The sequence below is a fragment of the Triplophysa dalaica genome, chromosome 21 (assembly GCF_015846415.1).
Source record: "Triplophysa dalaica isolate WHDGS20190420 chromosome 21, ASM1584641v1, whole genome shotgun sequence".
In the NCBI taxonomy this organism is placed as follows: Eukaryota; Metazoa; Chordata; class Actinopteri; order Cypriniformes; family Nemacheilidae; genus Triplophysa; species Triplophysa dalaica.
Genome location: NC_079562.1, coordinates 8,622,552 through 8,639,057, shown reverse-complemented (window position 1 = coordinate 8,639,057; position 16,506 = coordinate 8,622,552). Strand labels below are relative to the sequence as shown.

Here is a 16,506-nt window from a genome sequence, read left to right as displayed (position 1 = left end):
CAAAAATAATGTTTTTTGTGTATGAATTGTATATAACATGGGTCTTCAACCGGGGGTCCTCGGTGGGACTGCAGGGGGTCCGCTAATTAATGTTTACTCACTGATGTTTAAAACATTGGTACAAAAATATCACAACCACTGCTCCCACACATATTTAGTATCAGGGGTCCCTGCATCTCTCATCTAAGGGGTCCTTGCCCCAAAAAACGTTGAAGACCCCTGGTACATAATTATTAAAGCAGTATTCACAATATAGCAAAATAAATGTTTGCTTAAATTGGTGTTATAGTCGGGATGATTATAAGTTTTCAATCTATTACAATTCTGTCATTAAGTGTATGTTTGGCTTGTAAATGTACAGTACATGTGACACTGATGTGAGTGTTCTGCCTCAGTGCTGGTTAGATAAGTCTCTCTCTCTTTCTCTCTCTACCCCAGTGAAACAACCCCCCACCATTGTGAAGCAATCACTAAAGAATTACATTGTGGCCCCCGGAGATAGCATCATCATTGAATGCGAGGCCAAGGGGAACCCGGTGCCAACGTGAGAATGAGCGAAACCTTTTTTCTGTTTGCTGTTGAGGCATTTGTTCTCGCTTTCTCTTCTGCTCCTCTTTCTTTGTTTCCATCTCTCACCACTTTTCCATATCCTGTTTGTCAGCGTCATATTACGTCTCAACCTTTAAGATATTGTAGCGATATGTGTTGACTTGGATTTAGGGAGGACCAAGAATTGCCAGATTTGATCAGACAATATGATTTTGGAAGAATTGGATAAACATTGAGTTTACTTTGAAATCTCTGGACTTTCTAAGCAAATTGCCAACATCTTATCTAAAAATGTGTTGTCCATCCAATCCAAGAAACTACCAAAATATTATAAAGATCTCATTTGAGAACTGTCTTTCCTATGGGAAAAGGCATCTGAAACTTTTACGTCAACTTCCATCCTTTCTCCTCTCTTGTCACCCCATCACGCCCTTTGTCTCACTCTGCCGCTCCATCTCCCTCTCTTTTTTTTCCCTCTGTGGCTCTCTAATGAAACCAGATGACCATTAGCGTAAGCATGACAAAGACCAGCGCATTTTTCTAAGAGTGACACCCAATGTCCCAACCTGACAGTGGCACTGCCAGCTTTGTCCACCCTCCCTTTTTCACTCTTCCCATGCCATCAGATATGCCAGGGCACTTTGTTTGGCTCTGGTCCCTTGTGCTTGTTTGTGTAAAGCAGGCCTGACCAGCTCAACACAGTGTGGCCATTCAGAAAGCCTTTTTTTGTTTGGTGATCTGCTGGACTTTACAAAACCTTCCACTCAGACTGGCCCAGTTAAGCCATTGTGTTTTAATAATACACTCAGTTTACTGTTCACGCTCACAGAATATTCAGTAGGTTAGTTAATGGCACTCAGTCAGCTCCAAAGCTTTCCTGTAGCTCAATGGTAAGAGCACTGTGTTAACAACGCAAGGTTGTGGGTTAAAGTAATAGTTTAGGTTAAACTGTCTTTATTTACACGCCTTCTTGTCATTTCGAACCTGTATGACTTTGCTTCTTCTAGAGGACCCACAAAAAAGATATTTGGAAACATGTTGGTAACAGAAAACAGTTGGTCCCACTTGACTTGCATTTGTTTTGTGTCCATACAATGGAAGTCTTGGGAACCAATGGTTTTTGGTTACCAACATTTTCAAGATATCTTCTCTTGTGTTATGCAGAAGAAAGAAAATCACACCGGTTTAAAATGACAATAGGGTGAGTATACAGTATGATGACAGAATTTTCATTTTGAAGGTAAACTAAGCTAAGCTTGTCATGATTTAAAAGGCTTAAAACTTTTCAAACATAAAATGCATCAGGTTGGCTCAGGTCCTACTGTCTACAGGTTTCAGTGGAGGCGAAATGGCAAGTTCTTCAACGTGGGGAAGGACCCGTGGGTTACCATGCGGACACGGTCGGGAACGCTGGAGATCATAAAAAGCGGGAAACCGGAAGATTACGAGGGAGAGTACCAGTGTTTCGCTTCCAACGACTATGGCACGGCAATTTCCAACAAAATCCTGCTACGAGTCTCAAGTGAGGGCCAGTTTACTCTGTTCTTAAACACACATCCTGTCTGTATTTCTCAAAATCCATACTCAATTTGTCTTCTGTGTAAAACAAAAGTAAAAGATTGTATAGACAAAATATTTGGTATGGGGGTGTCCATAATATACCTGTATTGACAATAACTGTGATATTAAAAACATGATTTTGTTTTAAATCTTGAGGCATGATCATTTCGTAAATAATTCAGCACCAGTCAAAAATTTTCCTCTAAGAGCCAATGGTTATACGCTCTCGTTTCCTTGCCTTCACTCATATTTTGAGTCCGTTTCTTTGGCAAAAAAAAAAAAATCAAACTAAACAAAATAAAGATCAAATAAACAAAAGTAAAAGATTCATTTGATTTCTAGAATTATTTAAAAATGATCGGTTGAATTCATATCGCTGCTGTCCTTGTGAAACGTCAATGAAATATCTCCATATTTTGTCATTTTTGGCCATACATCATTATTACTAGTCGCTTTTTATGTTTGTTAGTGGGCTTTGGTAAAAACTTACCAATAAAGAGTATTAAAAAAAACTTGCTAACTTTGTAAAACACTATATTTCATCATTTATTAAGTACAGTGTTTTTTTCCATTTCCTGAAAAACAGTGAATTTGTACATCCAAGGTTTCAGAAGGTCATCGACGACATTATAAATTCACTATATCTATTATTTTCAAGAATTGTTTTGCCCACGATAACCAAGTAGTGAAAGTTGAATATCGTGAAAGCCCTAGTTTGTAACATACCACTGAAGTAGACAGTATTTTCCAAACACAATGCATTATCTCTCATAGACAAAATGTGTGAGTGTGATTGTTATTCTCAAACAATCTTCTCTATTGTTCAGAGTCTCCTCTGTGGCCAAAGGAAGTTCTGGACCCAGTGGTTGTGCGTGAAGGGGCATCGCTCGTCCTCCCCTGCAACCCACCTCCTGGACTCCCCCCTCCTTTAACCTTCTGGACGGACAGTTGTGAGTTTTACTCTTATCTTCCTGTGATTGATTGTGTCTCGTGTGATGACATTAACCCTCCATAGCAACACTATCAGTCAGACTTCACCTTCACACACACGTTTATCTTCCTCCATTGCTATCTCTCCCTGCCTTGCTCGGTGTCCTCTGCACGGCAGTGTCCGTTACTGCAGTAGTGCTGAGCTAGTGCATGCATGCGAATCTGCACTACCTGACAAAAAGCTGAGAGAGCAGAAACGGGTCATTTGAGAATTGCAGAATTGGCATTCACGCTAGTGTAGTCACTACATACAGTATCATATGTGATTGTACACTTTGATGTGTCATTTTTGCAACATTAGCATCACCAAAACGCATCAGAAAACTCTGCTATCCATCAATGTTTAGCCAATGTTGCTGTGTCAGGTTTTACATTGATAAGTGCATAAAATCTTGTCTTCTTCTGCTGTTTCTGGCCAGCAAAAGTTAACCATACTTGTGCGATTCTGTAAGCACATTTTGAGCATATTTTTGCGGGGATGCCATTCAGCTATTGGACATCCATTAAGATCATCTTATGTTTTCTCTCCACAGCCATGATGCCTTTAGAAAAGAGCACGCGAGTATCAATGGGCTTGAATGGTGACCTGTTCTTCTCCAATGTTCTGGCTATAGATGCCACCACAGATTACAGCTGTAACGCTCGCTTCGGTTTCACCATTCAACAGAAGAACCCGTACAACCTCAGAGTCCAAACCAGTAAGTGCAGACTTGGATGTCATATGAATTATGGCTGATTTCTGTGCTGTCCTCCAAGGTGCATGTGACTGTTGCCATCTAGTGGGTAGGAGGCAGTGTTACAGTGTTTCAGTGGTTCTTGACGTTTTTCTTTTATATATTTTATTTACAGACTGTTTTAACCTTAAGAGTGTTTTATGAAACTTTCAATCAGCTTTTTTCCAATATGATTTGATGGATCATCCCCAATGACTGCCATTATAGGTCTTTGTCACAGGGTGCTCATGGAGCAGACCAAGACCATCCTTGTAAAATATATGTTGTAACAAACGTTCTTCTTTCACATCGTTTGCAGAGCTAAACCCAACATTTGTTTTTGCAGTTACAATTTAATGTACAGTATTTTACATTTGTTATTGGTTGATAAGATGATGATTTGTTTACAGATGAGCCTTATAATGACACCTTAGTCAACTCCACTGATGTGTACGGTGGTGAGTAACACACAAAGTTAGTGTGTTATCTGTATGCTTTAGTTTAACTCACTATAACCAAGTTTTGGCTGCTGTTTCTAACACACATGCACAAGAGGAAATCCATAGATAGAGCATCTTGTACTGTATACAAAACACAGATGTTTACAATATTAAACAGTAGTAGATCATTAAATGATCAATACATTTTACGTTTGTGCTTAAAGGAGTAGTTTGCCTTCGGAAGATAAATTCTTTCATCATTTACATACCCTTTTGTCATTTCAGACCTGTGTGACTTTCTTTCTTCTGCAGAACACAAAAGTAGATATTTTGAGAAATGTTGGTTACAGAACAGCACAGTCCTCCATTCACTTCTATTGTAACCAATGCAAGTGAATGGGGGCTTTTATTATTCTTCAAAATATGTTCTTTTGTGTTCTGCGGAAGAAAGTCATACATGTTTGAAATGACAAGAAGGTGAGTAAATGATGAAAGAATTTCTATTTTGAAATTGAACTCCTACTTTTCAGTTTTTCAGTCAGGTCAGCTAAAATGTCTGCCGGTTTTTTATCTAATATATTTGTAGTTGTAGTCACGAAAATCATTTGGCATCTGGTTGTTTTGAAGGACTAATAATTCAGATTCTAACATTCTAGTAATTTAGTTCATTATTCTAATCATCTTGCTCATTAGAGAGATGAAAAGAAAAAAGATTAGGTGTTCATAAATATTTAAGCAATTTTAAACCAATGATAACCATATGCAAATGTATTCAGAACTGTTGCCTGAGGGTCAGTGAATGTACAGAAAGAAGAAATTTAAGAAAAAAAAAATGTTTTCATCATGATCGTATTATACAGTGAAATAATTTGATTTCATATAAAAATAATATAATTGCATTAAATTTGATCATGAAAACAAAACCTATTTTAGTGCCTTAAGGATTGGTTTGTGCCATATTTTCACGAGCACCATAAATAAAGTGAATTTTCCAAATAACCTCATGATGTAATATCATCAGAAATAGATTCACAGCCTGATATCACAGCCTGGCAGTCGTTCAGGGCTATAATGGTTCCTGACTGAAAGTTCTTCGCCAGGTCATTGTGGAGTCCCACGGACAGGAACCTGGCACGGCTGTCACCACAGACACACGTGATCCTGGCATCAAACACATGTTCCTGGCAGACTCATAGTCTAAGCTCACGGGCTTAATCCTCCCGCTTCATGTAACCAACAAAGCCAGTTGTCACTCCTTCTCCGAGAGCATCGCTCGCAATGCTAATAGCTGCGGGCAGTGCTAATCCCGCCGTCAGATATACATCACAATAGAACCAATACCACCACGCTCATGAAGTCGACCTCGGGAAGGGGATCGTCTGTGTCTTCACATAACAGGAGTTTTAACTAACCATCTGTCTGTTATCACACTTATATGGTCCTGCTTTTTGTGCTTATGTACTTTATAAAGGTTTCAAATGATCTTTGTTTGACCCTAACACTCTATTAACTCATAATACAGAAATAACTCTAGTAACAAAAATGTACAGTGTCCTAGCTTTGCTGAAATGAAACATTTGGATTCATTTTAAACCAATTATAGAGAGAAGCAATTTTCTATTTTTGTTTGTAAAACGTCCATCTGGATGCATCTAAATCTCTTCTTCTTTTTTACAGCACGTAATGTGGCAGAAACGCAACCCAAACTTCTGTCTCCAAAGGGCTTGTCCAGCTCCAAAATGGTGCTGCGGGGGGAAGAGCTTCTGCTAGAGTGTATAGCTGCTGGAGTGTGAGTAAACAGTGCCGGCAATACTCACTAAAATAAACACAAAATATTAGATGTTAAGGTTGGAAAACACCATCATAGAAAGTTTATAGAGAAGATGTGTTTGTGAGATGTTTCAAACGTGCAGCTTTCTCTTCCTCCAGCCCAACTCCTACCATCAACTGGTTCAAAAGAGGGGGAGATCTTCCCAAACAAAAGGTCAAATTTGGTAACTATAATAAAACGTTACATATCCTCAACGTGTCTGAGGAAGACTCCGGAAGCTACACCTGCATGGCCAGCAACAAGATGGGCAGCCTTCGACATTCTGTTGACGTACAGGTCAAAGGTAAGCCGATGAGAAATGTTTTATTGAGAATTCTGCTATTTTTTGGTCTTATTTCAATGTTTTGTCTTTTGCCCTGTTTAGCCGCTCCATTTTGGCTGGATAAGCCCACCAATCTTGTGCTTGCCCCTGATGAGAATGGACGATTGGTTTGTCGTGCAAATGGAAACCCAAAGCCCACTATCCAATGGCAAATGAATGGGGGACCGATAGATGGTAAGTCACTTTACATATTTGTACTTGTGTGGTATTCATCGTCCATAAAGCAGTAATCTCACTTCTTCTTCAACTTTAGGACTGCCAAACCAGCAAGTGGAGGGTGATACCATCATGTTCCATTCGGTGCAGATCGGTGGCAGTGCGGTGTACCAATGCAATGCATCTAATGAGCATGGATACCTACTGGCCAACGCCTTCGTCAACATCTTGGGTAAGATATGAGGTTAACCATTAAAAAGTTTGGACTGGTCACATGACAGAGAGTTTGTAAAACGTTACCGCTGTCGTCTTTGTAGACATGGTTCCGCGGATGCTAGGCCCGAAGAACCAACTTATCAAAGTGATCGAGAACAACAGGACTTTCCTTGACTGCCCTTACTTTGGCTCCCCGTTCCCTGTGCTGCGCTGGTAAGCTTGGGTTAAGATCATTTTATTTTAAAGAGGGATGCTGGTTAACAGAAACAAGCTACAAAGCAAACAAACACTGTTTGTGTGTGTATTTAGGTTCAAGAATGGCCATGGCAGCGGTCTCGATGGTGGACAGTATAAGGTGTATCACAATGGTACATTGGAGATCACACATGCGCGACCTGAAGATCAGGGCACGTACACCTGCGTCGCCGGTAACATTCTGGGCAAGAGTGAGAATAAGGTGATGCTGGAGGTCAAAGGTATGAGTCAGACAGACCAATAATAGCAATAATGCCGCTTTACTATTAAATATCTCTCTATATTTTATTATTGTTGTGTGATGTGCTTTATTTCAGAGCCCACAAGAATAGTTCGGGCCCCAGAGCATGTGACAGGACCCAGTGGAAGCACAGCTCGCTTTGACTGTCGAGTTAAACACGATCCGTCACTTCCCATTACCATCACATGGCTAAAAGATGACAAGCCTTTGAGCTTCGGCTGGCTGTAATACACAAAATCATTACGATTTATTAAAATCAATCTTTTTTACCTCTGTAGACCTTACGAGCATCTATGTTCACATTCAGCAGCGTTTTTTGCAAGATAATTGCACATTCTGTTAGTAACATATCTGACATGTTATTGTTTTAGGGGCCGGTTAAAAAAGAATGATGAATCCATGACCATTCACAATATCAATCCAGAGGATTCAGGGACGTACACATGCACTTCCAAAACTGAGATAGATGAAGACTCTGCCTCTGCTCGCCTTACTGTTACAAGTAAACACTTTTAACATTTTCTTCCTTCAATCATTCACAAATGTGGATTTAAAGAATATGCCCAAAAATCTGTAATCACTACTTTGACATGTTCGCGACAGCAACAATTGTAAAGGACTACAAAGTAAACACAACTTAAGCTAACTTCATGGGGGAAATTTGTTTAAAAGTATACATGGGTAATTAACAAATACAATTTTAAATATGTCCTCATGATGTTAAGGCAAAGATTTTAATAAAACTAACAATGAAGATAAATCTCTCCTATGCTATTTTATATGTTGCTTATATCTAGTAACTTACAAAGGAATAAATACGAAATGGATATAGACGTGTGGCACCGAAGTATGTCACATATCCAGAGTACAGTATATGAAACATAAACATAGTGCTCTAATATTTTTTGTATCTTAGAAATCTGTCCCTTTCAACTTTCTTTTAACTTACTCTTGACTTGCCGTTACGAAACTGAAGTAAAGCTAGTTTTCTAAATAGATTATACTGTTGCATAGAAGCTCACCTATTCCTTTAGCTGTAACGTTCTTCTGGTATTTAATTTATTCACTAATACCTTCACTAACCCTTGACCTCTGACCTTTACCTCATAGTGGATGACAACTCGTCTGCCTCAAATCGTAGTGCCTCTGCAGGTAACATATCCAGAACAGTTATTTCTAATATTGAATTAATACATCTAACAAGCTCTATAAATGTTGTTTACCCCTAAAATGAAGAAAAGCTAAAGCTTGAGCAAGCATGACTGATCAACATGCCATTCTCTGTGCAGGTCGACCCGACCCCCCTCAGGATCTTGAACTGTCTGATCCTCTAGCTCGCAGTGTCAGACTCACCTGGGTGCCTGGAAATGAAAACAACAGCCCTGTTACACGTAAGACTGACTGCTGAATAAAACCTCTTTGACAAATCTCTAATCGGTTGTAGCTCTGCAGCTGATGTCGTAGCTCTGAAGCCTGAAGCGAGCTGAATGTAACTATTAAAACACAACCAGTGTAATAAAATGATAAATAATTTAGTTTAATTCGAATTCACCCATGTTATCACCAACCAAGAGCAAAGACGAATTGCACTGTATTTCCAATGCATAGTAACACTTTTCTCTGTGACAGCAGATTGAAGTTTAGTACCTCTCAGTTACATTCATGCCTAAAAATTCAGCTTCAAACAAATGCAAATGTAATAAATCACAACGAATACGCTCTGCAACATTTTCTTACTATTACTCAAACTTTACTGAATGCAGCTGTGATGCGATAGAGGAGAACTGGCCCTCCTGGCTGAGACTGGTATCATCCAAGATTTTCTCGATCTATTCATCATTGGAGTTTTGGTTTCTCACGACTGTGCCGTGTTGGCTTGCTCACCGTTTGACTGCTGATATTAGATTATTTTACGGTTCTGTAAATTCCATTAACATTGCTTTATTAGAATAGTCATACTCTTTCCATAATACCATGTACTGTATTGTATTCTACCTCTTTCTGTGTTTTTCTTTGTCCTGAAAAGCTGCTTAAAAACAATGCAACATTGTTAAAAGCGCTTTATATAAAATCGAATTGAATTGAATCTGCAGATTTCCTCGTCCAGTTTGAAGAGGACAGATGGGAGCCGGGGAAGTGGCAGAACCTGTCATTACACGATGGCAACCTGAACTCAGTTAACCTGCAGCTGTCACCCTTTGTCAACTACCAGTTCAGAGTCATAGCCACCAATGCAGTGGGTCAGAGTCAACCCAGCCTCCCCTCTTCACGCTATCAGACCAGCGGCGCTCGTAAGTTAGCCCTTATAACTGCACACAAATTTCAGGTGTGAAGACAGTAATGATTGCTCCTGTGTTTCAACTGGTAGAGCATTACATTAGCATTATAAATGCCATGGGTTTGATTCCTAGTGAACACGCTTAGTCATACAATTTATACCTTACGGGATCTTAAGTTGATTTTGAAAAAATTATCCATCAAATGCAAAAATGTAGATAGTTTTAATAAATAGGATACATATTAGTTAAATAGTTAAAGTTGGTCAGTATTAAGTCAGGAATTAGGAATTGGGGGGAAGTGGAAGTCGATGCATTTACTGACCTGTAACGTTCTATTCAAGCTCCTGATGTGGTTCCAAGTGGTCTTAAAGGATGGGGAAGCAAGAAGAACAACATGGAGATCACTTGGCAGGTAAATAAAAAGAGACGGCGCATGCTATTCATCCAGCTACATCGCGCAAGCAAAGTCACATCAGATACTGTATGAATTCAACTCCTTATGAATCTGTACTTTTCACAGCCCCTGCTGAACACAGAGAGAAACGGTCCGAACATGCGATATGTTCTCTGGTGGAGAATGGAAAACACAGATGAAGAATGGAAGAACATTAGCACCACTAAAACAAAGCACACTATCCATAATATAGACACCTACGTTCCTTATGAAATCAAAATACAAGCCGCCAATGACTTCGGGCTTAGTCCGGCGTCTAATGTTGTCATTGGTTATTCTGGCGAAGACAGTAAGTACTAACTTCTCATATCTAATGACACATCTGTTATTGTATCTGTACCGTTTGGAGGTGCACTCATCCTTTTTGTGTCCTCAGAACCATCAGCTGCACCTACAAACCTCAGGGTGTCAAAGATCAACAGCACCAAAGTAAATGTTCACTGGGTCCCCGTGGACCCCAGCAATGTGAACGGAGAGTTTAAGGAATACAAAGTGAGCAGACTGTCATTAATATGTTTTGTTTCTGATCCGATGACCGAACTAACTAGCATCTTTCCTCTTTTCCGCAGTTGTACTACTGGAGGGAGGCCAGTCTGATTAAGGGCCTGAAAGTGAACAGGACAAAGCTGCACAAAGGTTTCTACACAACGGCCGAACATCCCTCTGGCATCCTCACTGAACTCTATCCTTACAGCAAATACAAGACCTACATGGTCGTGGCTAACCGAGAGTTTGAGGGTCCACAGAGCAACCATGTGGAGTTTGAAACAAAAGAGGGAGGTATGAGTCACTGTAATCTGTTTTCTCCACATTGCTCAACATTTCATCATATCAGATAGCAAATATGTGATGTTTGTATGTCGTATTTAAAAGCATTAAATAATCTTTTGATAGAGCCGGGCGCCCCAAAGTATTTCAAGATTCAGAAGCACACAGATGTGGTCCACCTGAAGTGGGATAAGCCCCTGGAGCCAAATGGGGTTCTGATTGGATACACGCTTCAGTATCACACAGGTGAGCACACCTTACACGTCAAAATAGTAAAAGAGTATACAATGAACACTAAAAGCACTTAAAGGTCCAGTTTGTTTAAGTTAGCGGTGAGGTTGCGAATTGCAACCAACGGCTCACTCCACCGCTCACCCCTTCCTCTCAAAGCAGTATGGTGGATGACACGGAACAAAGATGTCGTCACATTTTTGCCGAAGGAGATAACGTATTTAAAAAACGCCCTCTTTAGTGCAGTTTGTCCATTTAGGACCACTGTAGAAACAACATGGTGAATTCCTATTAAGGCGACTCGTGGTGTATGTAGATAGAAAACGCTCACTCTAAGGTTATAAAATCATAACGCTTCATTATGTAAGATCTTTATACACTTCTAAAGACATGGTTATGTATATTTTACTGCATTTCTATCAATAGATCCTCCAAAAATTATGCATTTATGCATTTTGGCCGACGCTTTTATCCAAAGCATCTTACATTTCAATATCCTATACATTTTTACATAGGTATGTGCAATCCCCTGGGATCAAACCCACAACCTTGCGTTGTTAATGCAATGCTCTTACCACTGAGCTACAGGAAAGCTCAGTGGTAAATAACACACTGGTCCTTTAAACCACAGTTATAAAATATAAAGATCAATGGACAGAAAATATAGACGTCGCTCTTTAAAATTAAATAAATAAATTCAGACATGTTTCAAAGTTGACAAGCAAATAATGTCTAAACTGAATGTGATAAACTACACACGTGGTCAATTTACATGGACATCTGTATGAACATCGCACAAAAGAGTTCGGTTCAGAGCCGATGGTCGAGTGGTTCGTGGTCTGACATGTGGCGCCGGTCCCTGCTCGTGGTCCTTTCCCCGACCCCACTCCCTCTCTCTCATCCACTTTGCTTCCTGTCCTCTCGAAAATCACTGTCTGTCCAGTAAAGGCCAAACGGCAAAAATAAATCTTATTAAAGTTGTTATAATGTAATTTAATTATTGATGACATTATTAGTTACAAAATGTTGTTTTCTCTGCATGCTCGACTTCAGTAAATGGGACACAAGAGGGAGAGAGGATGGTCCAGAGTTTCCCCCCCAACGTGACGGAGTACATCATGAACCTGCCTCACCGTTTCACAAGATACAAGTTCTACCTAGCGGCTCGTACACAGGTGGGCGCTGGAGAGGTCTATGTCATGGAGTCGCCACTTTTCACAAATGAAGGTCAGCAAACCGAAATTTCACTGTTCTGTGTTGTGTTTCTGTTAGTGAATCTGAGAGCAGAATCATTGGTCGGTCTTCTCTGTGTTGTCTGTGCTATCCCTGTTGTTCTCTTCCTAATACCTCCTGTCTCATTCGACACTGTTGTTTCCTGATGCTTTGTGGTGTCTTTAACTCTGTTTCTCTCTTAACGGCTCGATCTCTTCTGTTTCTTCTCTGACCTTCTCTCCTCTCTTCTTCACCTGTGTTTCTTGTGGTGTTGACTGAAGGCACCCCAGATACTGACTCAACAGTTGTAGGTAATGGGGGAATGGATGACCTGCCTGACCGTCTCTCACTTGCTCTGTTTCTGCTTCAGTCTCTGTCTACCTCACATTCTTTCTTTCTCTGTCTTCCTTCAATTTGCGACAGTGCAGTTGAGTGCTGAAGTACTTGATAACTCTGAATAGTCACTAGCACTCATACTAGCAATGTATATTTTGAAGATTTTTAAATGAAGAGTTTGTTCCCAAAACAATCAGGTTTTATTATGTTATCATGTTTTTATTTAGTTTTATTGTGTAAAGGCTAAACTACACTACAAGACATGCAAAACACTGAAATATGCTGAACTGCACTGTCTACTGATGCCTGTCCCTAAGTGTTTCTCCGTCTGTCTGCTTGTTGGTCTTCCCTCATAAATCACTGTGTGCTTTCAGGGATGGGCTTCACCTTCTGCACTTCTGGGAAGTCACTGAATCTGCTCTCATTGTAGATGAAAATAGTTTTGTGATGTTGGTTAAATGTTGCTGTTGTGCCTTTAGAGACGCACAAATAAGGTTAAGGTAACGTCTAACTCTGCTTTAAGAAAAATATGATGTACATGTACCAAATTGACCCCTAATCCCTGATGGCTGCAGTGGCCTTGACATCACTTCCTGTCATATGGCTTGCTTGGCATATCTCAGCATGCTCCTGGCATCATTGATTTGAAAAGATATTATGATGAAACAATATGATGAATCAAAGTGTTTTTTTTCTGCAAGTAAAAAATTGTTGACATCTATTCTTTCTGTATTAGAGCGTAAATGAATAAATGCAAATTAGTGTGAAATTATATGCAAATACAAAGATAAAAACTGATAGATTCGACATTATAAAAAATAAGGAGAAATTGTGTGATCTGTGGAACATTGATATTGTATGATACGAAACTTTTGTGTTAGTTAAATAATTATGCAGTATCCAGGTTAAAATGTATGTTCTGTGTAGCATGTGAGGTCAAATATCAAGTGAAGAGTCCTAAAACTAAATGAGCTAGATCAGTCACAGCTACATAAAGAATCTTCTGTACTCTTTGAGAATGAACAAGAGTAAATGTTAAATCAGCTTGCCACAAATCACAAATAATTGCTTTGGCAATGCATGTCACTGCTTCTGCCTGTGTCACCTTCAATTCTGCTTGGTGGGGATTTTCAATTGTTGTCAATCAAACGGACACATACAGTACAGGTAAGATCGCAACGTGCCATTGGCTTTGTTGACAGGAAACCACACCCCGCGCATAGGATTCACATCTTTTGGCATGGCCCTGTCTTGGTCTGGCAAACCGTATTGTCACTAAGCCTTATGGGGCTGTTTGATATGGGCTGGCTGGATTAACTTTGGCTGCGGTTTTAATTGCTTTCATTTTTGCGTGTCTGTCTTGGAAAAACATGTTGTGGACACTGGTTATACACTGATGTTTGTGTGAACTGGATGTTTGTGGAGTTGGTTGCTGTTTGCTGAAATGTTTCAATGGTATAAAACAAATGTGCAATATTACCAGCATGTGTTCTTGAATCTTTCTCTTCCTCATTCTATTAACTTAATCCACTGTGTGTTCTAATGGATTTCCCACATTCTCTGTTAATGAAGACATGATGGATAAGATGTAAATGTTATAGAGTTCTAGGATTTAAGTTTTTTTAAGCAGATGAGAAATATAACACAGTAGCACAGTGTCCTGTAGATGCACTGTTTTTCCTCAAGGTGGCGCACAACAGTCAACTTTAAATTGATCATTTTGAAACCTGTTCAGGATCCTTGAACTGCATGACATCTGTGTTTACCACACTTTCAGAAAGGATGTGTTAAAAAAATGTGTTATGGAATTTTAACACATTTTGTGTTGATGTTGTGTGAAATAAATAATGCTTTATCTTTACCTAGACACAGAGATGTGGTCAGTTAAGGATAGATTGTGTTGTTTTTTTACACAAAACAGTTTTAAGAGTACAATTGTTGCTTGCAATATCCTGTTATTTATTTAAACATTCAACACAATAAGAGTTAATGTCACAAAACTATTACAATTATTTGTTTCACATTAGGGATGTCACAATATAATAACAATTATTAACTGTTATATTAAAAACGAAGATAACTAATACTGAGTTAATACTTAACATGATCATATTGTCAATTATACATTTTCATTAAGAGCGACAGTAGTTACATCTTTCTTCACTCATATTTTAAATTTAACTTGAAGAGAAAACACAAAATCACAAGATGAATTTGCCTGATAGCATTATCTGTTTATTAAAATAAATATTACAGTATGTTTTGCGACAATATAATTATTAAGAAATCGATAATACTGTTGTGAACATCTGGTATCATGACAGCCATATTTCACATACAATTGTATGCAGTATGCTGTATACTGTGCAGTATACTAGTATTCCATTCTGAACTGCATTTTTTGCTGAAAAGGGAATTGTGGGATTTCCATTAAACATCTGAATCTCATTCTCTCAGATGGTTTGTCTCTCTGGTGTCTTACCCCAGAACCCCTCCCCCTAAACTTCTCTGTGTGTTCTCTTCCTCTCTCAGCGGTTAACTTTACAGATGCCTTGATGTTCGAAACCCCTCCCCCTCCCCTATCCACTGTCCCAGTCCCCGAAATACTTACCCCAGAACCAGCCACACCTGCCCCTACAACTGCTGCTCCACCTAAACCTACAACAACCACTACCACTACCACAACAACCACAACTACAACTGCAGCTTCGACTACAGTTGCTTCAGTTCGGCCGGTTTCTCCCAAAACTGTGGACTGGAAACTTCTGGGTATCTTATACCGACACAGTGTGCACTGAAACAGCTTAGTAGATGAAATCAGCAGAGGAGCGTTCAGATCAGATAGTTCACATGACATGCATTATGTATGTTTCACTCAGTTAGCCGTCCAGTTAGGACAAGGGCGTGATTGATGTTCACATTGTGCCCAGAAAACACACAACAGTCAGATTACACAGAATTAGTACTGACATTTACTTTACGAATAGCTTGATGTCTTGCATGAAGCAATACTTTAGAGAGCATATGTAACCTAACCAATCTGTGCATCGCAAAATTTTAAAGTGTACTCCTCTCCCACCTGTTCTGCATAGCCCCGAATGTAAAGATCTGGAATGTGACCGTGGAGGTTAACAGTGACCATGCTAATGTCAGCTGGAAGCACAACTTCTCCGTTGACAGCAGCGTGTTTGTGATAGAGTACACGCCGGAGAATAAGAGCCAGACGCATCTACCGAGAGCTGGTAAAGGGGATAACATCGATTTTACTGCACCTGCTGGAGACCCAAATCATTCGCTCCTACTGCGTTTCTTTGGGCCTTCATTTGTCTCACAAACATTACAGGGAGCTGTTTATTTGAATGGGAGATATCGTAAATGTTATTTTCAATTGGTTTACGTTTATGATATTTCCCTGCTTTGATTCCCTGTAATGTTTGAAGCATTTTTATATTCTAGAAGCATTAAGTAGCGAGGCGGTAAGCCTGTTACTCACTGATGGATCATAATGTGGAGATACGTTTGCTTTGTGTCATCAGCGGTCATGCATGTTCCCTTTAGGAAGCTCTGTTTTTCACCGGTGGCTTGGAACAGGGAGAGGTTCGGCTAAATCTATGAGGGGGAGAGAGGACGCGGGCTGAATTAGTCTACAACCAAGATCTGCACATTTTACTCTAATTGGGCCTCTGAGAATTTTGCTTAAAGTAATAACTGCATCCAGTTTGGTTCATAGAGTGATGTTCTCACTACAAAAACCCTTAGCTCAGTGCCTTTGTTTCGTTTTCCAGTAAAAACCCCTCAAACAATGAACATTTACTTGAGAAGCAAGACCTTTAAAGGCGTTTTTTAAAAGATTAAAAAATAACATTTTCCGGTAGCACTTTTGAATAAGGTTGTACTTGTTTAGATGAGATAATACATTAACTAACATGAACCAACAATAGCAAATACTTCTA

The 16,506-nt window shown here is 39.5% G+C and overlaps 1 protein-coding gene across 15 annotated transcripts in view; it reads left to right on the top strand.

Moving 5' to 3' along the window:
* Nucleotides 1–16,506, top strand: part of nfasca (neurofascin homolog (chicken) a) — a 64,407-nt gene that overhangs the window by 34,723 nt on the left and 13,178 nt on the right. For 6 of the 15 annotated variants that reach the window (XR_008904988.1, XM_056734748.1, XM_056734749.1 and 3 more), the window contains 25 exons: nucleotides 439–544; nucleotides 1,881–2,071; nucleotides 2,937–3,059; nucleotides 3,633–3,797; nucleotides 4,223–4,270; nucleotides 5,930–6,041; nucleotides 6,182–6,366; nucleotides 6,448–6,579; nucleotides 6,659–6,793; nucleotides 6,879–6,990; nucleotides 7,087–7,253; nucleotides 7,350–7,497; nucleotides 7,645–7,775; nucleotides 8,384–8,425; nucleotides 8,563–8,664; nucleotides 9,367–9,564; nucleotides 9,894–9,964; nucleotides 10,073–10,295; nucleotides 10,383–10,498; nucleotides 10,576–10,786; nucleotides 10,901–11,020; nucleotides 12,059–12,232; nucleotides 12,499–12,528; nucleotides 15,086–15,322; nucleotides 15,646–15,795. Coding sequence is in view for 14 of the 15 variants with exons in the window: in XM_056734748.1 (XP_056590726.1) it covers nucleotides 439–544; nucleotides 1,881–2,071; nucleotides 2,937–3,059; nucleotides 3,633–3,797; nucleotides 4,223–4,270; nucleotides 5,930–6,041; nucleotides 6,182–6,366; nucleotides 6,448–6,579; nucleotides 6,659–6,793; nucleotides 6,879–6,990; nucleotides 7,087–7,253; nucleotides 7,350–7,497; nucleotides 7,645–7,775; nucleotides 8,384–8,425; nucleotides 8,563–8,664; nucleotides 9,367–9,564; nucleotides 9,894–9,964; nucleotides 10,073–10,295; nucleotides 10,383–10,498; nucleotides 10,576–10,786; nucleotides 10,901–11,020; nucleotides 12,059–12,232; nucleotides 12,499–12,528; nucleotides 15,086–15,322; nucleotides 15,646–15,795 (3,429 nt within the window). In the remaining variant the exon portion in view is untranslated. The remainder of the gene's footprint in view (nucleotides 1–438; nucleotides 545–1,880; nucleotides 2,072–2,936; nucleotides 3,060–3,632; nucleotides 3,798–4,222; nucleotides 4,271–5,929; nucleotides 6,042–6,181; nucleotides 6,367–6,447; nucleotides 6,580–6,658; nucleotides 6,794–6,878; nucleotides 6,991–7,086; nucleotides 7,254–7,349; nucleotides 7,498–7,644; nucleotides 7,776–8,383; nucleotides 8,426–8,562; nucleotides 8,665–9,366; nucleotides 9,565–9,893; nucleotides 9,965–10,072; nucleotides 10,296–10,382; nucleotides 10,499–10,575; nucleotides 10,787–10,900; nucleotides 11,021–12,058; nucleotides 12,233–12,498; nucleotides 12,529–15,085; nucleotides 15,323–15,645; nucleotides 15,796–16,506) is intronic. The other 9 variants (XM_056734754.1, XM_056734752.1, XM_056734753.1 and 6 more) reach the window with 6 other exon arrangements.